General features: G+C 42.4%; 2 protein-coding genes across 4 annotated transcripts; one reads left to right on the forward strand and one right to left on the reverse strand.

Annotated features, from left to right (window-relative positions):
• Positions 1-126: 126 nt before the first annotated feature.
• On the forward strand, positions 127-6,807 carry NUDT9 (nudix hydrolase 9). Of its 3 annotated transcripts, none has more exons than XM_069012771.1 (8): positions 127-231; positions 1,651-1,887; positions 2,939-3,034; positions 3,553-3,639; positions 4,519-4,630; positions 4,798-4,944; positions 5,193-5,277; positions 6,197-6,807. In XM_069012771.1, the coding sequence occupies exons 2-8, from the start codon at positions 1,694-1,696 to the stop codon at positions 6,370-6,372; spliced, it is 897 nt and encodes a 298-aa protein (XP_068868872.1). In that variant the 5' UTR covers positions 127-231; positions 1,651-1,693; the 3' UTR covers positions 6,373-6,807. The 3 variants fall into 3 exon arrangements, with proteins under 3 accessions (XP_068868872.1, XP_068868871.1, XP_068868870.1); XM_069012770.1 differs by lacking the exon at positions 127-231 and adding an exon at positions 427-539; XM_069012769.1 differs by lacking the exon at positions 127-231 and adding an exon at positions 616-983.
• Positions 6,808-9,764: 2,957 nt separating this feature from the next.
• On the reverse strand, positions 9,765-18,967 carry LOC138108958 (SPARC-like protein 1). Its single transcript, XM_069012083.1, has 10 exons — positions 18,907-18,967; positions 18,726-18,779; positions 15,051-16,220; positions 14,275-14,344; positions 13,507-13,634; positions 12,829-12,949; positions 11,927-12,063; positions 11,324-11,472; positions 10,303-10,451; positions 9,765-9,815 (listed from the first exon to the last, which is right to left on the reverse strand). The coding sequence occupies exons 1-10, from the start codon at positions 18,958-18,960 to the stop codon at positions 9,787-9,789; spliced, it is 2,061 nt and encodes a 686-aa protein (XP_068868184.1). The 5' UTR covers positions 18,961-18,967; the 3' UTR covers positions 9,765-9,786.
• Between the last annotated feature and the right edge of the window lie 4,721 nt (positions 18,968-23,688).

The raw sequence follows: 23,688 nt of genomic DNA on the forward strand, positions 1-23,688 counted from the left end.
ACAGCCTGCTGAGGCCACGCCTCCTGGGGTCCAGCGCCCAATCAGAGCGCGTCTAAGCGAGGGGGCGTGCCCGTGGGCGGGGCCACGCCGGGGGCGTGCGGAAGTTTGGCCGCCACTGGGGACTGGGTGCGCACCGGGTCGCTCTGTGGCTCCCCCTTCCCGGCTCTACAGGGGAGGGAAAATTACATGGGGAATGGCGATTCCTACGTTGGGATAAGGTAGTTGATTAAGGTAAAAGATTAGAAAAAAGGAAAGTTTATTCTCTACTTCCCCGCGGGAAGCAGGGTTTCCGCACGCACATCGGTCGCTCCGGAAGGCAAACACTGTAAATAACGAATGCCCTCCCCTTCCTCCTCTTCATTTCCTTATGTTTTATAGCTGAGCTGACGTCATGTGGCATGGAGTAGCCCTTTGGTCGGTTTGGGTCAGCTGGCCTAGTTGTGTCCGCTCCCAGGGTTTTTCTCAGTGATGGGGCTAGGAATGCTGGGGACACAGCGCTGATGCTGTGGGAGCGCTGCCCAGCAATGGCCAAAACACGGGTGTGTTACTAAGCCCTTCCTAAGAGCCAGTGCACGTCCCGGCACTGCGGCGCTGCCGTGGGGACGGCGCTCCGCCCCAGGCAGACCCGGCACGGGCGCTGCCATTGGCGCCGCTGCCGCCAATTCGAGGCCAGGTTGTACGGCGCGGGGCGGGCGGCGCTGCCCGCGGCTCGGCAAGGAGCGGGATCCCGGAGCGGTGATAAGGAGCGGGGTCCTAGAGCGGGCTGCCTCGCATCGCCGGCCCAGCGCCTCACTCCCGCTCCCGGCCCCGGCCCAGCGCCCCGGCCCGACCCCGGGGCTGAGGCGGGGTTGCCCCCGCTGCGGTGCGGTCGCGGCGGGGCCGATGCCGCTGCCGGCCGGAGCCCTGCCTCGGGCGGTGGCCGTGCTCTCCTTCTCCGTCCTGCTGAGCGCCCGGGGCGCTGCCCAGCGCCGCCCGGCCCACAGGTACCGCGGGCGGTGGCGGAGCTGCGCGGAGCCCGGGTCCCGCCCCGCTGTCGCTGCCGGCGGTCGGCGGCCTGTTCCGCCGGGAGCAGCCGCCTCATCGCCCGGCCGAGATCCCGGCGCTGCCGTGCACCCCCTGCCCGCCGAGGGGGAGCTTGGCCGGGGTGTGCGGTGTCTCAGGGTGTCCCTTTGGGGCGGGGCAGAAGGGCAAGCCGGGCTGTCCCTTAAAGTGATGTCATTACTGAAAAGTAAAAAATCGGTGTTGCCCTTTTCCACGTCTCTGTTAAAGGGTTTTTTTTTTTGTGAATTTCAGGTGTTTCGCGAGTTCGATATTAGGAGGAATTTCTTCATATGAGGGGGATTAGACGTTAGAGTGGGCTGCCCAGGGAGGTGGTGGAGCCACCATCCCGGGAGATGTTTAAGGAAAGACTGGACGTGGCGCTCAGTGCCATGGTTGAGGTGACACGGTGGTATTTGGTCATAGGTTGGACGCGATGATCTCAAAGATCTTTTCCAACCTGATTGATTCTGTGATTCTGTGAAAGAGCCGAGTCTATTCCGCTTGCTGTAATGTGCTTTACAGATCCGGCATTAAATAGCCGGATTGACTAGGTTAAAGCCTAGTGAATGAGATGTGGTTTTTGATTTTGTTTTTTTTTTTTTCTTTTAGTAACTTATCTGCAAACTGTTGGTCCTGTCTTCATCCTGTAAACATGTTCAACAGTTACAATGTGAAGTTCCACCACAGCAAAGCTCTCACTTCCCCATATCCAGGATCACACATTGAGCGTAGCCACGTTCCTGAAGATAAAGTGGGCTGGCTGACTGAGTGGAAAGATTATAATCCTGTGGAGTACACTGCAAAGTCTGTTTTGGCTGGACCCAGTTGGGCAGATCCCCAAATTAAGTGAGTGGAAATGGTGACTTTTTTCCCCTGTGAACATGGAAGCAGGAAATAGTCATCATGAATTGAGTTAGCAAGATCATCTTAAGTGATGTGTGATTCTGCAGTGATGTGTGAAAGTCAAGATTAAGAAAAGTGATGGTTAGAGAACGGAATGGTTTGGGTTTGTTGTGAAGGTCTTTGACACATGATTTTACTGAGCTGATGGTTGAGATTGGAATAATGGGCAGCTGTTGATGCTGTGTGTTTCTCTGTGTTGTGAGCTGAATAAAAATCTCCTAATTCTCCTTAAGAGTTTGGAAGAACATTTTAGTGATACATTTGTTTGTTTGTTCGTGGTTGGAATGCAAAAAAGAAAGTGAATGAAAAAAAGAAAGTGTAATCATAGTTCTTGAAGTGAGCACTCTGACTCAGGAAATGTGACAGGCTGAATTAATTACAGTAATTTTTTTGTGAGTATGTAACAATGGGGGTGTCAGTTCTTCTGTCTTAAGTAACAAGGGGTAGGACAATAGGAAACAGCCTCACATTGTGCCAGGTGAGGTTTAAATGGGCTATTAGGAAAAATTTCTTCAGCAAACAGTTTGTCAGGCGCTGGTATGGGCTGCCCAGGGAAGTGGTGGAGTCACCATCCCTGGAGGTATTTAAAAGATGTCTGGTGGGCTTGGCAGTGCTTCATGGAATTCAGTGATTTTAAGGGTCTTTTCCAACCAAAATGATTCTGTGATTCTCCAGCTCTAACCTTAACAAGAATACCTTTGAAACACTTTCTAAAGTGTTTCTAAACACTGTCTAAATGAAACTTGAGAGAGATGCAATATTAAATACTTTAGTTCTGCACTTTTGCCTGCAGAACTAAATACAGAGGGACTGTCATCAGTAAAGGTTGAGACTTTATAGCCTCCTTTAGAAAAGGGAGGGCCTGCAATTCCAGTTCTGGTAGAAACTGCTCATTGGTCAAAGGGGTGTTGCTGGTCTGATGGGTGGCATGCAAGCTTTATAATTTATAATATGTTTTATAATTTATCTCTGTTAAATTTTTTTTTTCACGCAGTGATGAAGGTTTTTCTCCCAAATTCAATGAGAGAGATGGGGAAGTGGAAAGGAAGAGTCTGAATGGCTTGTATGTGGTCGAAAATGGGAGACCCCGGTGAGTGTGGGGTTTTTGTTTGCATATTCATTTCAGTGATGTGGTTTCAGTGCTGTTACAGGTCTGTCAGTTCTGATACGTGGTACCTGCTGGGAATAAGCCAAGAGAGAAAAATGGAACCTAGTTTGATGAATCTACATTGATGAAGGAGAAAAACATGCTGTGACTCTTGCCCTTTAAAGCACATGGTGACACCACATATGTGTTGCTGTCCTTCCATTTTTTGTTATTTAATCTTGATTTGTGGTTTTTTTGAGGGTTTTTTTGAGTTTTTTTTTATTTGTTTTGGTTGGGTTTTTTGTTTGTTTGGGGTTTTTTTTGTAGAATATTTTGAATGTGGGGAAGTAAATATGGTTAATGCACTGTTGTGTTAAGGGTATGGAAATTTAGCAGAAAATAAACTCCCTTGTGTTTCAGGTGATCCTCAGAGATCAGAGGAGCTGGGTGTGGCTGGGCTTAATTTCTAGTTGGAACCAGTTCAGGATTATGTAAGTCATGTAGTGTGGCATTTATTTCAGGAATCCAGCAGGAAGGACTGGCCTCACCGGCAGAGGGTTGTTGGGGCGCTGGGGACCAAACCATGCTGCTGATCCTATTGTAACCAGGTAAGGGACAGGTGACTGCAAGGTACCCTGCAGTAGAGAATAAACCCATGCCTTTTGCTTCTTTTCTGCCTCTCTGGACAGGTTATTATTTTTCATGGCCATTTTCTCTGTGTGTTCTCTATGTGTAAGCCCATTCTGCTTTTGTTATGTAAGAAACACTAACTTAGTCTGTCATAAGAGAAGGTGGGATTAGGATGCTCTTTTGGTCACTGCATGCTTTGTTTTGATGTGCTTTTCCCAGCAGGATGTGTGTATGGGTGCTAACCATTTTACACAAAGCATTCAGAAAAGATTGTGTGGTTAACAGAAGTGCAAGCTAGAAAGTGCCATGCTGAAGGCAGAACCATTGTGGAAAATCATCCTGATGCATTTTACTTCTTCCGCTTTCCAGAAGGATGCCGATGCTACCAAGTTTCTTCCTTGAAAGTAAATGCTGGCATTGTTTTTATTTTTTTTTAGACAGCTTTTTGCTTTTCCTATTGGTAGTTCTTAATTCTTTACTGAAGGCGATGGTGGCTGCTTGTGGCTTTGTGCTGGCGCTGCTGCAGCCTGTGCGACCGTTCTGTTCCAGCAGAGACATTCTCATCCGCTTAGTATGGATTGGCACAGGTGCAGCACAGGGAGCTTTCAGAGGAACTGCTGCTACCAGCCTGGCTGCAGAAATGTGCCTCATGGGCATTTTCTGCCCTTTTGGCTGAGGAAAACCCTCAGTGTTCTACCCTTGGTTGCAATTCTGCTGGATGGCATCCATCAGTCCACCCCGACTGTCCATTCTCAGCCTTGTTTGTCCCCTCACAGGTGGCAGTGCCCTCCTGTCCCTCTCTCAGGCCCTTGTGTCAAGAAGCAGCAAAACATGTTCTTTTTTGTTATTTGCTGCAGGTGGAAAAGGGACGGAAGTGGCAATAAAGTTGCTCATCCAGGTACTGGCAAGAACATCTTGCAGTTCGTAGCCATCAAGAGGAGAGACTGTGGGGAGTGGGCCATTCCAGGGGTAAGGGCAAAGTTCCAGAGGCAGTTGACATTTCCCTGCTGGTGAGGCCATGAGGCTGATATGGCCCATGTATGATGCAGGAGGATGTAACATACTATGAGCCAGGAGTTAAAATGTATAGAATCTGAGGGATAGTCTTTTTGTTTGTTTGTTTTCCCCCCTCTAAGGGGATGGTCGACCCAGGGGAGAAGATCTCTGCTACCCTGAAGCGAGAATTTGAGGAGGAGGCCTTGAACTCTCTGCAGAAATCGCCTGAAGAGAAAGCAAAATTGGAGAAGCAGCTCCAGAAGCTGTTCAGCCAGGAACACTTTGTGGTGAGCTCTGTGTCTCTTGTGGTAGCCTCTTGAGCTGTGCACGTAATTTACAGCTGTATGGAACCTGAGGAAGTGCAGCTGAAATGAAAATAAGTCATGATGTTCATGTTCTTGGGGTGTAGGAAATGGAAGGGACTGTTGAAAACTCTGTAAGGGCAAATGTGTCAGAGGGAAAGAAAAAAGTATGACTGATTCCACCTTGCTTGTTGTGACACTGAGCTTTTTCTGGTTTGTTTGGGGCCTTACAGGTATACAGAGGATATGTGGATGACCCTCGTAACACTGATAATGCCTGGATGGAGACAGAAGCAGTGAATTATCATGATGAAACAGGTAAATATCTCCAGGGGTGCTCTTAGCTGTCTTTTACTCCATATGTTGATTTGAAATTGGGACTGTTCTTGAACTGAGAATGGCAATGAAACTGGGGAAGCATGAAAGTCAGGTGTAAAATATGGGGCTAGATTGTTAAATTGATCTGTTATCTTGCTTTCCCATTTTTCACCTGTAAGATAAATCTGTTTAGGTGATTCTGAGTTGTTCAAGCTAGAGATTTCGTGTAGTGACATTTCCACTGAATTTTGGGTAGTAGATGCCAGTTGTAAAGTTTCACATGTGGCTGGTCCTAGATTTATCGGCCCCCAGAAGTAGTGGAGATAGTGTATCTTTGGCCCTTGTTTCCAATACAGAATGGAAAAGCATTTCCTTGGTTGTTGTCTATGAAGTCCTGAAATTCTTCTTTAAAAACGGAGTAAAAACTCAAAAAGTGGTATTTTTTATTTTGGGGCCTTTAGTAAAGTTTTAATTATTTTTGTTTTTTCATAAGCATATATAAGTTTCAGAATTCAGTTTGTCCTGTAGAATCATATGTGAGAAAAGCAGCAGTCAAATGTTAAGCAAACAAACTAAAATCCAGGCAGATGTATTGGCTAAACTTGGGGTAATGAGTACGTGTTCTCATGATGGTTTCCAGTAACTTTTCATGCTGCTGGTGATACCCTAGGAGTGGTGACAAGGAGTTAACTCAGATTTGCCTTAAAATAGTGCAGGTTTGCCTTAAAATAGTGCAAGTATGAAAAAGGTTTCTGGCACAGAATCAGGGAGAAACTTAGTTGTTTTTTCTCTGAGAAGCAGTAGAAGGTTGCTGCCTGTGAAGGAGCATTGTGGAAGGGCAGAACTGACAGGATGTGAGAGGGGAAAAAGCAGGAAGAAAAGAGGCAATAGCATGTCCTAACTCTCATTTTGTGAACAGGTGAGACGATGGATAACTTGCCTCTGGAAGCAGGTGATGATGCTGGAGTGGTGAAGTGGGTTGACATCAGTGAGAAGCTTGAGCTGTATGCAAGTCACAGCTACTTCATCAAGCTGGTGACTGAGAAACGGGGAGCCCACTGGAGTGAGGATCCTGGATCTGAGTGCCACGAGTGATGGAAACTTGGAACCGACGGACTCTGAGAGAATGTATTTTCCAGCCTTGAAACAGATGTCATTGTCATCCTCAGTGAAAATTCTGTGAAATTCAGCTGGGAAAAACACAGTGATTAACAGAGGGTTTTTCAGAGACTTCAGGTTGCTTCTTTTTCTTTCTTAGCTAGTGTGAAATGAGAAGAATGTGGAGCTCTTGCTTTGCTTTCTTGGCTTCATTATTTGTAGCTGTTTCATAATGTCTGCAGATCTGCATGGCAGCACTGGGATTCTGACTGGTGGTAGTTCACAGGCTGTTCACCTTAGCTCTGTGTTTTTGCACTGTTTCCTTGTCAGGGGTATGAACCCTAAGGAATGAGAGACTTGTAGGATAACCTGAATAATGACTTAATTTAAGTGCTGCATAATAAAGCGAAATTTCTTTTCTGAGTCATTTCACTTAACGTATCTTTGCAGTGATTTTCTATTTTGAGAGATTAGTTTTCACATTTAATTACTTTTTAGTTTACAGCACGGCTGGTATTCACATCTAAATGTATGACAATGCCTCTGTGTAAAAAGAAAACTGTTGGAGGATGAAACTTCTTGACTGATTTGAAGAGCTGAATTTTGAGGTTCCTCTCTTCCCATGGCTTACAGCAGTACAGCAGTTGTGGAAACTGCAGCATAAACAGAGTCACTGGAAAAGAGCAGCCTTAAAGTATAGTCTTGTAAATTGTTCTGGTTTCTTACCCTTCAGGCAATGTAAGTAGCTCGCAGTCAGGAGGCTGATGTGGGCCTTCTCTGGCATTTATGCTGCTAACAGGAGCTGCACAACAGTTGCTGACATTTCTCCCTGTGTTTTTAATCAATTGCTGTTAATTGTCTAGTAGTGTCAGGTGTTGGTGACAGTGACAGCTGAAAGTTGGTGTTGAAACCTGAGGACTTTAGGAATTTTGATCCATGTGTTGAAGTAAGGTGGTGAGAAATGTCATGGTCTGGAATTACCTTGCGTAACAATACTGTGACACACTCATGCACTGTTGAGACTTTATCCACATCCTGCTTAGCTAATGAATGGGTTTAGGGCTTGCTCCTTTTCAACCCTCCCTCTGCCTCCCAGTTAGCTAGTGAAACCTGAAGGAGTCATGTGTGTTCATGCAGGAAAACCTGGGAATCTTGCAGAGTTATTAGTATGTTCCTTTCAAAGAAAAAGTAATGCCAAGAGCTATTAATTTTTCTTTCAATCCTTGCTCACCTCTTCCTGCCTACTTGATTTCTTCTGTGATGTGATACATTATGCAGAGCAGGCCCCCAGCAGTGTAGTTTGAAAGCATGACCTACTAGAGCAGACCCTTCTTATGGGGTCAGGGGAGGTGGATCTGTAGTCTATAGATACAGTTTTTTATACTTCGGCTTTCTGTGCATCAGAAAACCACAAAATGTCATGAATCATGCCTTCTTCAGATGTTTTGGATGATTAGTTTACTTCTCAGCTGATAAAAATGACAGTTTTTTTTTATAACAATCCCTACTAATCCTTGGAGGATTGACAAGCTTGGCAGTGGAAATGTGTTATAAAAGGAATATTTGTTGTTTGTTTTTTCAGTATAGGTATTCTGACTGTAGCGATGCTGGAGGAGTACTCAGGTGATATTACTGAGAGTACTGAAGCTGCAAACTGAGAGGCAGCATAAATACTTTCTTTTTTCCTGAAGAAATGGGAACTTGTGAATTAAAGCTATTACCTTTTGAAGCCATCTGTGTACTGACCTTGTGCTTGCAGTTTGAGAGCTGTGCTTTCTGCCATCCAACTCTCTGTGGGTTAAACAAAAAGCTCTTGAAAGAGCTCTTGAAAATAGCTATTGAAAATAAGTTTTCAGTCATGGTGCTTGCCTGATCCTTCTGTTTTAATGATTATTTTACTAGTAAGTAAGTAAGTTTGAGTACATGTATCGGGAAAATCTTGTAGGATGCAGTTTGGAAGAAGTTGGCATCACATTGGATCTGTCTGAGGCCACTGACATCAAGAGCTCATCAGGTGGGATGTTCATCTGCTCCTTAAAACATTATATTCTTCATATATCCACAGCTGTAACCATCTTGGTGATGATCATTATTTGCCCTGCAGAACTTGGACTATTTAAAGGGCAAATATTTCCCCTTTGCCCTGATAAATCCAATTTTGTTGTATGTTTTCCTAGTAGTGGGTTTGAGCAGAGCAGTGATGAGCATTGTCTCAGTGGAGAGTGAGTCAATCTCTTGAGAGTTATCCTCGTGTGAGCTATATTTAATTGTTCTAAGGTGGCTGAGTCTTGGCTGCAGAAAGAGCAAATATGCAAAAGACTGCAGCTAGGCTGGAAAAGTGCTGTCAAAGTTACTTTCTCCCCTAAGACATTTGAAGTCCTAGAGAAAGGATTTTTTCCAAATGGAATTAGCATTGAAAATATGCTTTTGTACATGCCATCCAGGCTGAGTTGTTTACACACTGCTGTGTGATGTTGCAGAATGTGAAGTGAGCAACAAGTTGGGATGGTGGAAAAAACTGGCAGTGAAACTGGTTTTGCTGGGAAGTAATCTCTGCTTTGTGCAAGAAGTTCTTGTGTTGAAAATAATCTCAGCTTAATTCATTGTATGCCAGGGCATCAGGCTGGTGTTAAGCTATGATTATCAGCCCTTGCTGGTTCAAGAGCAGATTAGCAGGGGGTGAGGGGACTTCCACTGTTTAAGATACCAAAATAGCATTTCTGAATCCCATCTTCTTTTCATTGGAGAGGTGACATGGTTCAGGTGAAAGGTGTTTGCTGATCATCCTTTGTAGGAATAGCATTTGGGGTTTTTTCCTTAAAGCAGAACATGCCTGGAGTGTTTTCAGTGCTTACCTTAAAATCACAAATTTATAGGGATTTGGGAATAATCACATACTGTCCTGGCTTTTTTAATGCTTAAATTGTGCCTCTTTTGAGGTGAGCAAAAGATGGGCAATGGTGAAAGAAATAGAATTTTCTTTGACAAAGTTCTGACAAAACCCATATTCCAAGTAGACTTCTATTTTATTTGAGACTTCTCTGCAGAGTGTTAAGCTGACAATACAGTAAATAAAGGAAACAAGTCCCATTTCAGTGTGCAGTAAAATCTACATTCTGTAATTCTACTGAGGAGTTTTGTGAACAGCTTAGTCATTGGGTTAGTAGTATTTATTGGTTCAGAGAGATCATGGGTACATGTGGGGGAAAACACTAGTTGTTTAGCTATGAACCAATTGAAGTAGTTAAACTTTACTGCTGCTAATGAATGTAGAAATTTTCTGCACTTTTGTTATTTGATAAGAATTCAGTGAAACTTATTCCACCTTTTTCTTGAAAGCTGTGAAACTGTTAATTACAGAAGCAGGATTCACTGGTTTTAGTACAGTACTGGGAGTCTGTTCGGCTCGGTTCAGAACAGGAGATTTTCATTTATGTCCTCTGCAACAAAGAAGAAGAAAACATTATTGACATTTTATGCCAAAGAGACATTTTTATGCTGTATCACTGTCAATAAGGTGACTGATGCTATGGATGAGCAATCAACTGGCAGAAGTATACGTGTGTTATGACTGGTGAATTGTCATCAGAAGAGCTGAGAGAATTCTGTGAAGCTCCTTGTGTCTGACTTCTGACGAGAATCAGCCTCCACTTAAAATTAGGGACTTGCTAGTAAGATTTTGAACTCATTTCTTCAGTCTGCTTGTTTGGCCAAATGCCTTCTGTCATGTAACTCTTCTGGGATTAACCTGTGCTATGTTGTTAACCCTGCTGACCTTTTGCAGTCTTGTTGTTACTGTTCTGTTTTCCTCCCAGCACAGTAGCCATGAGCTTCTACTTACAACTTCTTCGCCTTACATTGAGGTCTGAGTAATTTTCTTGATGGGAACATTCTGTCAGGTGCATCTGCCTATTTTTTTAGGTTTACCTTCCTTAATCCCAAAGCAGTGGCACCATTCCTTCAAAGCGATGAGTTTGTCCTGATCTCCATCGCACTCTTGGAAGAAACGGGTTATGCAGTGTTCCATGGGAACAAGGGAGGCTCTCAAAGGTGCAAGCTCTGAGTGTGTTAATAATCTGAAAGAAAGAGCAGATATGGAGAGCTGCATTTCCTTAATAAATCAGCAGGATTGTCAAAGGTGATCTAAGGTAGAAGACAGTAAGGATGACTTTATCAGAGATGCCCCACTGGATTTTGTTATAGTGTTGCTGTAGTGAATGTGTCCCAGGTCACTATAAAGATATCTAATATCTGATGAACTAAAATGCTTCTGCTGCATGTTGTTTGCTAAGATCTTTTCTCCTAGAAAAGTATTACTTGTGCAGTAATTACAAGTATTGCAAGGAGCGACTTGCTCACTACTCATCACTTGTGGAGTTCTGCTCTTTATCCTCAGGAGATCAAGCTTGCTAAAGTGCTTAGCTGTGTTCTAAAGCAGTAGGTGTGATTGTCCCTCGGTATTGAAGGTCTGAACTTGGAAATAATGGATCCCATCACTGAGTGATATGATGAAAAGCTTGAAATCTGAGTCACGTTCTCAGAAGCTGGAGGCTTTCTCTGAACTGTGACTGTATCTACTCATTAAACTGAGAGGCCTCTGTGGTGTTAGTTGAAAACTATGGATACCTCACTAGTGGATTTTTGCGGCCAGGGCTCTGTCCTCTGTACTTAGCCTTTTGCTCTTAGCTTCAGTAATAACAGGATTTCTTCTTGGCTGAGAGCATTAGTAGCCATTCAGACCCTGTAGAGATACATTATCATGCAAGGCAAGAGGATAGCAGGCTCTGACCTAGGACATGACCAGGAAAACAATGAGGGAAAAAGTTCTGTGTTAAAAAGGGGGAGGATACTGGTTTCTATATGTAGAGAATCCTTTGAGGGGTTTAGAAAAGTAAAACAGCCTGAGTTTAATTGGCAAATCAGAACTGAACCACAAATATTTTTTTACCTGTCAACAGGGTGCTGATCAAGCTGGTGAAACTGCCAGTGCACAGGATACACATACATGTGGTAATTTTTCTCAAAGTCGTGCAGGAGCAGCTCAACTGGGTGGTCGCCAGCCAGAAGGCGCTTGTCATTCTGGTAGATCTTTTTGACCTGAACATAACACAGAAATTGTTATTTTTTGTTTAGGAATGAAGATCTGTCCTGAAGAGAACTATCTGGCAAGAAGGTGTTTGGGAGAAATGAAACTTGATAATAAAATACCACTGAGGAAATGGGTTTTAGTGTTTGTGACCATACACAGCACAAAAAGCTTGCCTCAGGTGGTCTAGGAGATTTTTGTTGCTGTCCGTGTTAACTTTGGCAGTAACTAGAAAGGAAGTGAAATTCTTGTGGCTTAATTGTCAGGCTCGGCTAAGGGGGGCAGTAGCCTTGGCTTGGTAGGAGATTAAACCAGTTTTATCACATCTTCTGTCCTGAGCAAAGCAACTCATGTTTTACTGTGAAATAAGCCATCTCAGAAGTCATCTAATTCGTACCATTTAGTATGAGATGTTCTGGGCTGGTCCATGTAACTGCATGGTTTTATCTGAAAAGGATTGCTGACCTTATTCCTTTGCTTTTCAGTTAGAATCCCAGAAGTGTTCAGGTCACGTTCATAATATTGGACAAGGATGTTCTTAAGCCAGTCTCGCATCCGGAGGGGAAACTGATCCACTTCATAATCAGTACAGGGCGGGATGTCTGTGCCAAAGAGGAAAGCTTTTGTTAACAAGTCATCTGTTTAGTCCCTATTCGAGCATTTCTGAGATTTGGGATCTCACTATCAAACTTCCAGTTAAAATTGACAGAACTGTTAATACATAAAATTGTGAATGCACCTAATGTGTTCAGTTATAAATCTACAGGTTTTTTGTGCACGTGCTTAACCAGTTGTGCAAGACCCAACTTTTATATATCCGGGCAGCTTCTGAGCATAGTTGTGCAGTGGAGCTTTTATCAGTCAGTTGCATGAAAGCAGAGTTTTTGACAGCAAAGGAGTATTCTGGCTGGGAAAGCACTTTCCTTCTACCATATGTAGCACGTGAAGAGGTTGGAAATCAGTTCTGGCTTTTAGATCCTGACTTCCGCGTGTGGCATCTAAGTTTGGTTGTTGTTTGTTGGGGTTTTGTTCTATGGGAGTTAGAGATGGACATTTTCATTTACTAACACTGCAAACACTGTTTTTCTGGTCAAGGATTTACAAAATCTTCAGAGGCTATAGCAACAGGAACATATAAGACAGTGTAGGGGGAAGATAAGGTCAGCAACAAATTGGTGTAAGCACAGGAGAGATATCTAGGTTTCAGATACTTTTTAAACATGCTTAGGTTCTGGAGGTCTTAATTAGCAGATAATTGATGCACAAGTGGCAAATTACAAGAATAAAGGTAGTTTAGGGCTGGCTGATGGGTTAAGGCTACTGCTTCTTTATACCTAGGTGAATTCTTCACAGAAAAACAAGCTTACATTTGCAGGAGCCCATATAGTCTAGGTGCAGCTGGCGGCCCATTTTTGTCCCTTCCAGTTGACATTTGGTGCCAAAGAGTTGACATATGCCATCGTAAGTCTTGTTATCCGTACCACAAACCTAGAGGAGGAGGGAAAAGCAAAACCACCACCCCCACTGCTGTGTTGAGAAAATAAAAGCATCATTAACGTGGTGAACGCCCACAGGGAGTACACGTGATCAGAAGTATTGGAAATATTAGTTGTTGTATGCCCACGTGAGAATTAGTTGTCTGTACTTGCATGCCCAGTTTTGCAACACCTGAGTTTATTTTTGTGGTTGTAATATAGCCTCTGAGATGCTGTGGGATTATTTCACTCAATACGTGGTAGTGCTCAGCACATGCTCTAAAACACAAAGTGGATACATGAAACTTTTAGTGACAGGGAAAAATTGCAATCCCTGAGACTGAGTGAAGCAAGTCAGTTGCTGTGCAGTTACATGGGTTCATACTGCTCTCAAGCCATAGTCAGTGTGTTTGGGTGCTTTATACTTAATTTTGCAACTACTGGAATCACTCAAACTCACTTGCATGCTCTTTAGGGTAGAATCATTCTAAATAACAGCAGGGGAATATGTTATCTTATGAACACTTTAGGTGGCTTTTCCCAGTCCTGTGCACTGGGTGAAATACTCACATGCTCATAGTCTTTGGTGGGAGGGCAAGCAGCGGGATCTTGGCAAATGCAGTGGGGTTTCCCTTGTTTGTCTGCATGGCAGACTTTGCCTCTTTTGCAGTGGAAGTTATGACATGGGTCTGGCAATCCTAGCAGGAAAGAGGGACTGTTAGAGGTGATGGGATGAAGCCAAGTGTTTGTCAGGTACTACTGACAGCCAAAGCAAAACACAGCCCAATATTCACCAAGAAATTCAAGTGCATTTTTAAGTTTGTTGAAATGAAGCTGGATCTTGTATTGAATAAAACAAGCCAAACTTTAAATGAGGATTTTTGTGAGGCTTCTAGCAGTCCCAGGTTGTAATTGGATGGGGAAATAATTTTCTCACAAAAAGCTGTTTCTTCTGTAAGGACTAACATTCACTTCCAGCTTCCTTTGGTGAAACATATCCCATCTGTCTTTGCTGAATCAAGCACTGGCATTTGTCCCGCTCCTACTTGAATCCAAGCTACTGTTCTGAAACTGAAAGCTCTCAGTGCAAGGTAATTCCCATTTCTGTGTAACTGACACAAAAATTTGTGCACTGCCTACAAATGTTTTTCACAAACAAATTACTAAATTCAAGGGAATATGGAAGGGATTCTCTGGGAACACAGGATTAGGCACAAGCACAGTTCAGTCACGTGAAATCCCATGCTGCAAAAGGCAGAAAAGAAATGCAGACCAGCAGATTTCCTAGCTGCAGAGAGCTGGGCGTTACATGACAGCTTTGCTTGGGGCTTATCTTACCAAGGAGAGCCTCCTCATTCCTGTTGCTGACACTTTCCATCTCTCCATGGGAACTGCCTGTAGTCTTAACCTGCACAGACACAGAGGCATAGGCAGAAAGTTGTGGTGAATCTTGGGAAGAAAAAAAAAATACTTGGACAAAATTTTCTCAGGTCCGAATATAGAGCTGACTGAGGCACAGTTTGCTCTGCTTGAAGCAGAGAGAGGTTGCTATGCAAAATGTGTGAGAAGAGCATAAAGCCTCTGGTAGTATTAACATGCTCTTGTTATTTGGGGAAAAAAATAAGAGTAGGAGGTGAAGAGAGAGAGAAATGGGAGCTTGGTAAGGCCTGAGTTTCCTATAATTATTCTGTGGACTGTAGTCCTGCCTTTCCAAGCTGTTCACTTTTGTGTAGTAGTGTTTAAAATCTTTGTGAGAGAGGAGTGAACAGGCGGTCTTAGTAAACTGGAGATTGGGTTTCAGGTTTTGTATCTGTGTATCTGCATTTATTTGTGTGTTTCATTACACACCCCATGGGGCTGGAGCTCTTACATGAATGGTGTTCACTTCCTTCCTAGTCCAACTCACCTAAATGCTCTGTGTGCAGTGACACAGCATGAACCAGAGAAATAGTGAATAAAAGGAGAGATGAGACTTCTGCATATTAATAACTTATTACATCTGTTTTTCTCCAACATGTCATTTCAATCATCAAGAATTTAAATTTTGAAATTTAAATTCTCTCTCCCTCTCCCTCTTTTTGTAGTATTCCAATTTTATTTTAAAGATAACTTACCTTATCTTCACTGCCCATTGAATTAACGCTCTGAACAGAGCTACTCATTTTCAGTTGTTGCTTGTTGTCAGAATTAGGTGGCTCATGACCATAATCATCTTGTTCAGAGTGAGCAAGGTCTTTAATCTTGGCAATTTGGTAATCCTCAGTCTCTCTATGAACTGCAGTGTTACCTTCAGTGGTTCCATCCCCTTCAGGCTCAGTACTGACTCTCTCCTGGTCATTACTCTGGATTCTCTCCTCTTCCTCATAGGCTGCTTCTTTCCAGGTGTTGCTGAGATACTCCTCACCATCAATGTCACCACTATCATGACCATCATCATCATTACTGTCTTCCTTATCTCGTATTTTCACCACTGTGTCATGGTCACTTGGATAGTTCACTTGAATATTGTCTTTTCTCTCTTGGCTTTGCTGTTTGCTATCCTGATCATCATTATGGTTTTTTTGAGAGAGGGGGATTTCTTCTTTATAGGACTTCTTCTGGCTGTTCTCCCTCTCTTCTTCCTCTAGGTCAAATTTCTCTCCGTGTCTCTTGGTTTTCCGGGTTGCTTGGCTGGAATCTCTCAGGAGTTCATCTGATTGCATGCTGTTCTCATGTTGCTGTCTTTTGTATCGGTCACCTTGATGTGTCTGGTGGCCTTTGTGCTTTTTGTCTCTGTAATCAGTGTCTTCACCCCATTCCTCGTCCTCTTCTTCCATACTTGCCTCTTCATCGCTTTCACTGTTTTTTTCAGACAGGACAACAGCATTTTTGTTATATTTCCACATGTTACGCTCATGATGAAGGCTGAAATCACCCACTAGGTGTTCTGCATGGCCTGGAAGGTGTTGGTTTGCTGTGTTCCCATGTTTCTCAGGCTTCCTGAGTTGGTCATGCTCAGAGCTGGACTGCTCTCTGCCACTGCTCCCAGAGTCACTGTCCTGGTTATCAGAAGCCAAACCTGGTTTATTGTGCAGTGCAAGGAAATCAATGCTTTTCAGGCTGTTTTTCACTTGATGCTCGCTCCCAGTTCTTCCTTGTTTCCTAATGGTCTGGGGCTCATCCCTGTATTCAGTGCCTGGTACTGATACCGCTGGTTTTAAGCTTCTGTGACTGGGCAGAAAATCACCTTTGTCTAAGTACCCTGTGTTCTCTTCCTTTGAGGCTTCAGGGTGAATATATTCGCTCTTTAAAAAAAAATTTAAAAATAAAAAGGAGATTAATAAATCTTAGGTTTTATTTGAAGTTGATGCAGTGTTATTTTTTGCCTTGTATTGCAAAGCATGGCATGCTTTATTTGTTTTCTTTGTATATGCTCTTCTTAAACTAGCCCAGAGCACGAAATTCAGTGCTGATGTCCCTTCTCTTTCTCAGCAAATCTGTTTATCTGTCCCTTCTTTTAGTGCTGGAGTTTCTGGAGAGGTCTATACAACTCTGTTTCAGAGACAGGTGCATATGGGTGTCTTGTGAAATCTCAAAATGCTTAATTAGTGGTTTAGTCATAATTCCAGGCGCTTGTAGGCTGCAGTAATTATCACTTACCTCAGAGAAGGGGGAGGTGAAACATAACTTCCTACACAGATAAGGGAAAAATAAGGGACCTGGGAAAAGAGGAGCAGGGGAAGAGAGGGCACCTTTCACAAGGTGTCATGATAGTAATTCCTGAGGAGTGCCCTGCATTGATTTCATAATCCATATATTCATCTATTTTGAGTCTGATACATCATTGCTTCCTGGCTGAACTCACCAGGAACTATTGTGTGTGGTGACAATCACTGTATCATAAGATCAACAATAGATGTTTGAGTGCCTTTTTTTTTTCTTATTCTGTCAAGCCAATAGCAAAACTATTACCTTCGGTGGAAATGGTTCAAATGCTTGAGAAGAAAGCAGGTACTAAAATGAATGTCAGGTCTTGCCTCAGCAATTACCTTTCTGCTGCTGTGTGTACTTCTGAGCAACACCTCTGCATGTTCGGTGTTGCTTATTGCTTACAGCAATATAGCACCTGATGCTGATTTTTCTTAAAGCTTTTGGGGGGTTTAATCTGGGGAGAATGGTTCTTCTCAGCACCCAAGTTGCTGGAATAGCTTTTCCTTTAGTTTAGGCAGTCTTATGACTGCTTGGAAACAAACACTCCACTCACAAATACTTAAACAATTTTTTTTTTTTTAAAGGTAGGATTGGAAATATTAATTAGGTTCTTGTAGATCAGCTATATCCTATTTCCTGTCAAAGGAATGTCAAAGTGGTATCTTAACGTTTTACAGTTTTGCGTTTTGCCTGGTGTCCTTGCTGATGTGGGAATAGTACTGGAAAATATATTCACTGTATCCATTCCAACTGATCAAACTCTAACTTTTTCAAGGGAAGATCCTATGTTTGCTCAAATCTAACAGAAATTCAGGGTGGAGCTTTTCCAAAGCTCTACAGAGTCAGAAGACACAAGGCCAAACAGTCTTTAAGATTGTCTGTTGTGGGTGTCTGTGTTTGAAGCAGCAGTTTGAGAAAGATTTGGCTCATGTCTTGACAGGAAGGCTTGTCCTGCACTTGTCCTGCAGAGATGTGCCTGCAGATGGCTTCCAGATGCTGCTTTCTGTTATACCGGGATAAAATCAGCTCTTAGGAACTTGGGTGCTCATGAAGGAACTTGGGCAAATTTCAGTCACTATCTGTGATTAGACGCTGTGGGGGAGAACTGGCCTTTGATAGATGATGCACACACTTGGAACTGATGATTCATGGGCTATTGCAAGGTCTTGTTTCGATGCAAGTGTCTTCTGTGTGTTATTTCTGGTAGACAGCTGTGGGCTACAAACTGATGTTTATACCATTTCTTCAGCTGCGTAGTTCATTAGGAAAAGTTAATTTTTTGTTTTTCATAGTGCAGAGCACCATCTGGATTGATGTGAAATGTATCTGGAAGGCTCTACAGAGTGGGATATTGTTTATAATTAAAAATAACAAAAAGGTTAGCATAACAGTTGGGATTTTGAATCTCTTACCGCAGAGCATGACCTGAGTTTAGTAGTTCTGACACATCCAATGGCTTGGAGCCAAGATCCATTGTGTCTGAGCCACAAAGGCTCACCAGAAGAGTGCAATAAAAAGGCATTTTAATTTGGGTCAGCCGTGAATGCAAAACTGTGGGCTCTGTCATTAGCACACATATGTGGCATAGGGAGGGCTGGTGAAATCCTCTGTCTCATTGCCATCAGGGCATCTGGCTCGTCAGCCACAGAGTGCTCTGCCAGCACAAGCTGTGTCTAATGCTCTGCACTGTGAATAATGAAACATACAGTGACTAAAATTCTTATATGTTTGAGACTGCATGTGATCAGCTGGTGTGATAAATTGAGGATTTCATCCTCCTCCTGTACTGGAGCTGTTTGTACCACAGTTTGACTGTAACTGGAGCTTATTGCTCATACAAATATAGGTAATGATGATATGTGGGGATTCATTTAAGGTAATTTTGTCAATAAGTGAAACTTCCATTTTGAGCTTTAGATTTTGTCCTGTTTGCAATCGTTTAATATGCAAGGCATGAGATACTTGGCATTAATTCTTGGGGTGAGAGGGCCTAAAGTTTTTTAACATAAATCAGTTTGCCAACCAGTGTGTATGTGCTAATGTGTTTTTATATTTGAGATGAATAATGTTACTTCCTATTTAAAGAACAAGAAGAGTACCTTTTCTGGAGTTTTCTGTCTGTGAGTTCTGAGCTTGTGGTTTACAGGATGGGTCTGAAAAAGACAAATATATGAATATCTGCATGTCCATAAAAATCTTGTACAGGTCAGTGGGATAACATAGAATATTCTCAGAATGGGAAATTAAGTGCCTGGTAATAGTAGCATGATGAGGACTTACTGAAATAGCAAAAATTGGTCCTACAAGAAAAATGAAGAGAGCTACAGCCTTCATGCTTTCCAGATCTTCTAGAGGACAACAGTTAATGGTACAGGGGTAAAGCTTAGAAGTTTCCTTTCTGCAAGAAACATGAAAACAAAAAAAGTTAGGATTTGGTATAATGACCTAGAAATGACTGATAGAAGCAATGCAGTGGCTGACATAACTTGTTTAGTCTGGAGACCCACAAAATTGCCATGCAGTGTCCTGTAAACTCAGATGTTACATCAGCTTAACTGGAGGACACTTTGGTCTCAGTTCTTTGACAGGGATTAAGCTGTAGGCTGTGCTCACAAACTCCAGTGGGTGTTACTGAAAGGCAGAGTTGTGACATCGGCTGAGTATTTAAATGCTTACAAATACTTGTATTTATCCACTCCTCTGAGATACCACCTTGTGAAAAATGGCTCTATTTTATTGAACTCTGAGGCAGTGTCTGCTTGTGGCATCTCTACGGCTGAGGTGTCTCCTGGCTGCTCCCCTCTGTGTCTGGTAGGAAGAATTAAGTGATGAAGTTCTGCTCAGCAGGTCTCCAAGCTCAGAAGTGCTGCCCAGGCTGCTTGAAGAATGGGTACAGTCCTGCTTTGGATGCAGTCCTGCTTCTGTGCTTTCTCAGCAATTGTCACCCAAAGTGACAATCTGGAAGATCCTTTGAGAAGGAAGATCTTTTGGAAGATCCCTCTGTTAAACATTGTTTAATGTCATCATCTTTCAGTTAATGAGGATCAAAATACTCATTAGTGGGGCATATCTAGTATGCAATCCATTTTTTCTTGCAGTTAGCTCATTCAGTCTCCAAACGACCTCTTGACTAATTATCTATTATCTCTTTGACATTCACAGTTAGTCGTCTAAGATGTTTTCAGAGGGAAAGGCAGAATACAACAAAAGCCATTAATGAGCATACACAAAATGCCTCACTGGGCTGGGTATGGGCAGTCAGTTCAGATCAAGGTAAGTGTTGTTAGACTGAGGGTTATGCAGGCAACTTCTCAGAAATGCAGGGAAACAATCACATTTCATGTAAAGCCCTAAAAACTGTGTACTTTGCTTTTTGAAGGCCTGGCAAGTGACTGAGGAAAGAAGGAGCTGAATGTCAGGTAGGCTTGATTTCTGTTTCTTTCTGTTCCTGGTGAGCAACACAGATCTGGGCATGTCACTTAACTGAGTTTCCTTTGTAAAAACTCCCATTTGTCATATTTGTTTTGGTGAACTAGTTTAAGAGTTATAAATGAAAAGTTCTGCGTGTTGTATTTTATTTATAATTGCAGTTTTCTAATTTGGCTTGTGTCTCTGTCTGTAAAAGTTGCCTCTCCTGCCTTTGTCCAAATAATGAAAAAACAGTTGGAACAAATCTGAGTTAAGGTGACAGGACAGGGCTTTTGTATTTTCTTTTCTTAGTAGTAGCAAGCCCACAGCAGCCCACAGGAAGCACAAGTCTTGAATAAGTATTGAATTATTAGGGAAGCCTGACCACACTGAATGGAGTGTTATATGATGCATTGTGAGATTTTTTTTTTCTTTATTTTACACTGAAATCTAAGTGGGAAGACACTTCATTCTTGCTTTAATTTCCAAATATGTCCTAAGGAAGAGAATTCTTAAAAGCAAGCTTTTGTAACATGTAAGTTTAATAGAACCATCAGAGAGGAACGATTACACAAGAAGCTATTTTCAAAAGCAGGGAGACATCTCCCTGGGAAAATGAAGTCATTATACTCTGCAGGAGAATCTGTAGGAAAACTTAGCCAAAATGTGAATAGGAAAATTTCTTGAGTATGGTGGGGTTTTTGACCAAGAAATGAGGAATTTAACAATACTTCAGCATGGGTTATTGAGCAAGCAATGCTAACTAGGAGTACTGGGTTTGCATGGCAAGGTTTTGTTGGCAGGAGGCTACAGGGCTACCATTCTAATAATGTCAACAGTCACTTGAAATACTCATCAATGACATGATTTTTAGTAAAAACATAAGTGTGATACTCTTAAATTACAACTGGTACAGCACATTCCTGTTTGTAGGTCTGTTTCAGAAGCCCCTGTGAGAGCATGAGTACATTATACACGTAGAAGCTGGTTTATGTGCATACACACATACAACTAAAAGGCAGAGTTTGAGGCAGGTATTTGATCTGAGTAAAAGAAGAGATCACAATAAGAAAATAAATATTAAAGCATAAAACTATTTCACTCATTCTCTACCAGCAAATAGCAGCTAATTAGACTTGATCCCTCTGATGCTGCCAGTTTTACAGCTGCAAAAGCCATCAGGCATAAGTCCTTGATGGCTGAGTGCAAACAAATCAAAACCAAACCAAAAGTATTTCAGGACATCTTAAAACAATTTTTAAACAAACTTTTAAAAACAATTTTTAAACAAAAATTCACATTAACTCAATGTTAATTGTTTAATCTCTTACGTTTCCCTTCTACCATTTCATTCTATTTTCTACTTGTTTAGATCTGAGTTTTTACAGTTTTGGGATTCTTTTTACCCAGAGCTCTCTGTAATTTAAGATCAGATCAAGTCAAAATGAGCTGCTTTGATTTAATTTGAGGAGAGGAAAATGAGACTTACTTATTAGGCAGAATTATTTTGATATTAGTTGGTGGGTTTTGTCCTCTCCCAGAATCTGCATTTCTTTCAGGGGCTCCCTGTTTGGTACATGTTTGCACTAGCTCTACTAACACATTTCTGAAATGTTCCTTCAAGACCAGCCAGAGTTTCTCTCTCTCTTCTCCAGTATGAGAAAAGAAGGATGAATCTGGTTTTTTGGCCTTGTCTATTGGACTAAGGTTCCTAAACTGGTATTTCAAGAGGTCGTTGAAGTGTTGGGAAATTAGGTTGCACTGTGGCTTTCAGCTGGAGCAAAGTTCCAAAGGAGGTGTGTACTTTTCTTGGCTCCTGTTGGCCATAATGCTTTATTGTTTCACAAGATCACTGGAAAAATAATTATCCCAGTAGTAAGATAAGAGTTGTCTTCCTCAACACAGTAACTACACAGTGTTTCCTCTTACAAAGGACACTTCTTTCTGTTCTAGACAGAAACATCTGAAATGTGTTATCCTTAAAATAGATTATACCGTATGAAAGCTTCAGCTATTTTGCAGTAAGTGGAAAAAAAAAAGCAGAGGGTTAGATACAAAGCATTCTAAATTTTTAATTAAGAATAAAGACGAAATAGTACCATATCAGTAGAAGAGGTGCTCCTTCTTGGCCTGCCACTGATGTACTGGAAATCCTTGAGCTTTGCAAAACGTTGCTGCTTTTCCTGAGATGTACTTGTCTGAAACAGACCCTCTCAGCAGATGCCTTCTGCTGCAAGCTTCAGTGAAGGAAGATGGTACTCTTTGGGTCTTGGTGGAACAAGGAATCCTAGGCTTCCATGGGATGAGGTGGGGGCAATGGGCTAGTGGAATTCTGCTGGATTAATTGAATCAGAAAGACAATTTGGTGCTCATGGGCTGCGGGCCAGTGGAGCTCAGCGGCTGTGTGGGAAGGACATATTTAGTGTTGTGCAGGGAGGGGAGCCAAAGGGAGGGGGTGCAAGACTTCCTGCTGCATCAGCTGCTCCCAGAAGAGCTGAACTAAGGGATCTGCTGGGGCAGCCACACTGTGGGCCCGGGGAAAGCGGAGCACAAGGGATGCAAGTCCCTGCTAAACTGCCCACTGTTGTTTCAGTATGCTGCATATGGTGTGTGTAAGTCTGCAAAAAGATAGAAACTCTGAATTAAATATGTAAAACCCAGTATTGGTTGGAGACTCTTGCATAACTCTGAGGAGTTTGCTATTTGGAAGCTGTTGCCATGGCTGTGCTGCCTGTCTGCCATAGCGACGGCACAGAGTGAGCTGGTGAGGAGTGTGGAAACCTCTGTGAGCCTCTGCAGCAGAGCCTTTGTGGCTTTTGGTTCTGCAAACGTTAATGAGTTTATTCTTTATTTTTTTCTCATCTCATTATTCCGTAAAATGTTCTACCTGAACTGGAATACTTTCTGGGAGGTTGTCCAGAAATAGTGGGGGGGGATGCACCAATGTAAGAGCAGAGGCACTTCCAGCCTCAAATTCCCCATTCTGCCAATATCCTCTCTTCCTAAGGAGGACACTTTACATATTGTGTTGACATGACTGAAAGAGAGGTTGAAGCAAAATGAAATGAAGTGTGTGAATGGTAAGAACTGTAATGCAAATGCTGAAAATTCAGTCACTTTAGATAATATTTTAATATGATTCTTTTTAAAGTTTCAGTTTTAGTGGCTTCTGCTCTTTTCACCCAAAAAGGTAATAGACGTTGGGTGTTGATTAGACAAGATGCAGTGAGAAATGTACAAAAATTGACCATGTTTTATGTGGCCAACTGTGAAGTTCATAGTTAATTTTAAAAAACAAGAAAAAAAGAGCCTGAAATCACAGCTGAGCCCTTGTTCTGTGGACCAAGCAGAAAAAAACCCCTTTGACAAAAGCCCATGAGAAATTCTTTAAATCCTTTCCCCTTTTATCTCTGCTTCTCTGCCTGGAAACTAATTCATGCCTATTGGAGTTGAAATTGTGCTGGTCTGTCAGCCAGTCAGTGTTGAAAGGAGTGGGGATATGTCAGAACTTCCCATTTGTTTTTTCTTTTGTTATGCATGCTGAAAAGATGATTGGTTTTATCTATTCAAAACTTTGTTGTGTGCTGTGCTGTACCATCAGATTAGTTTTACTGGGTTATCAAAGATTAAGTGGCTCTCCCGTGATTTTTCAAT

This window comes from Aphelocoma coerulescens, chromosome 4, assembly GCF_041296385.1.
Source record: "Aphelocoma coerulescens isolate FSJ_1873_10779 chromosome 4, UR_Acoe_1.0, whole genome shotgun sequence".
Taxonomy (NCBI): Eukaryota; Metazoa; Chordata; class Aves; order Passeriformes; family Corvidae; genus Aphelocoma; species Aphelocoma coerulescens.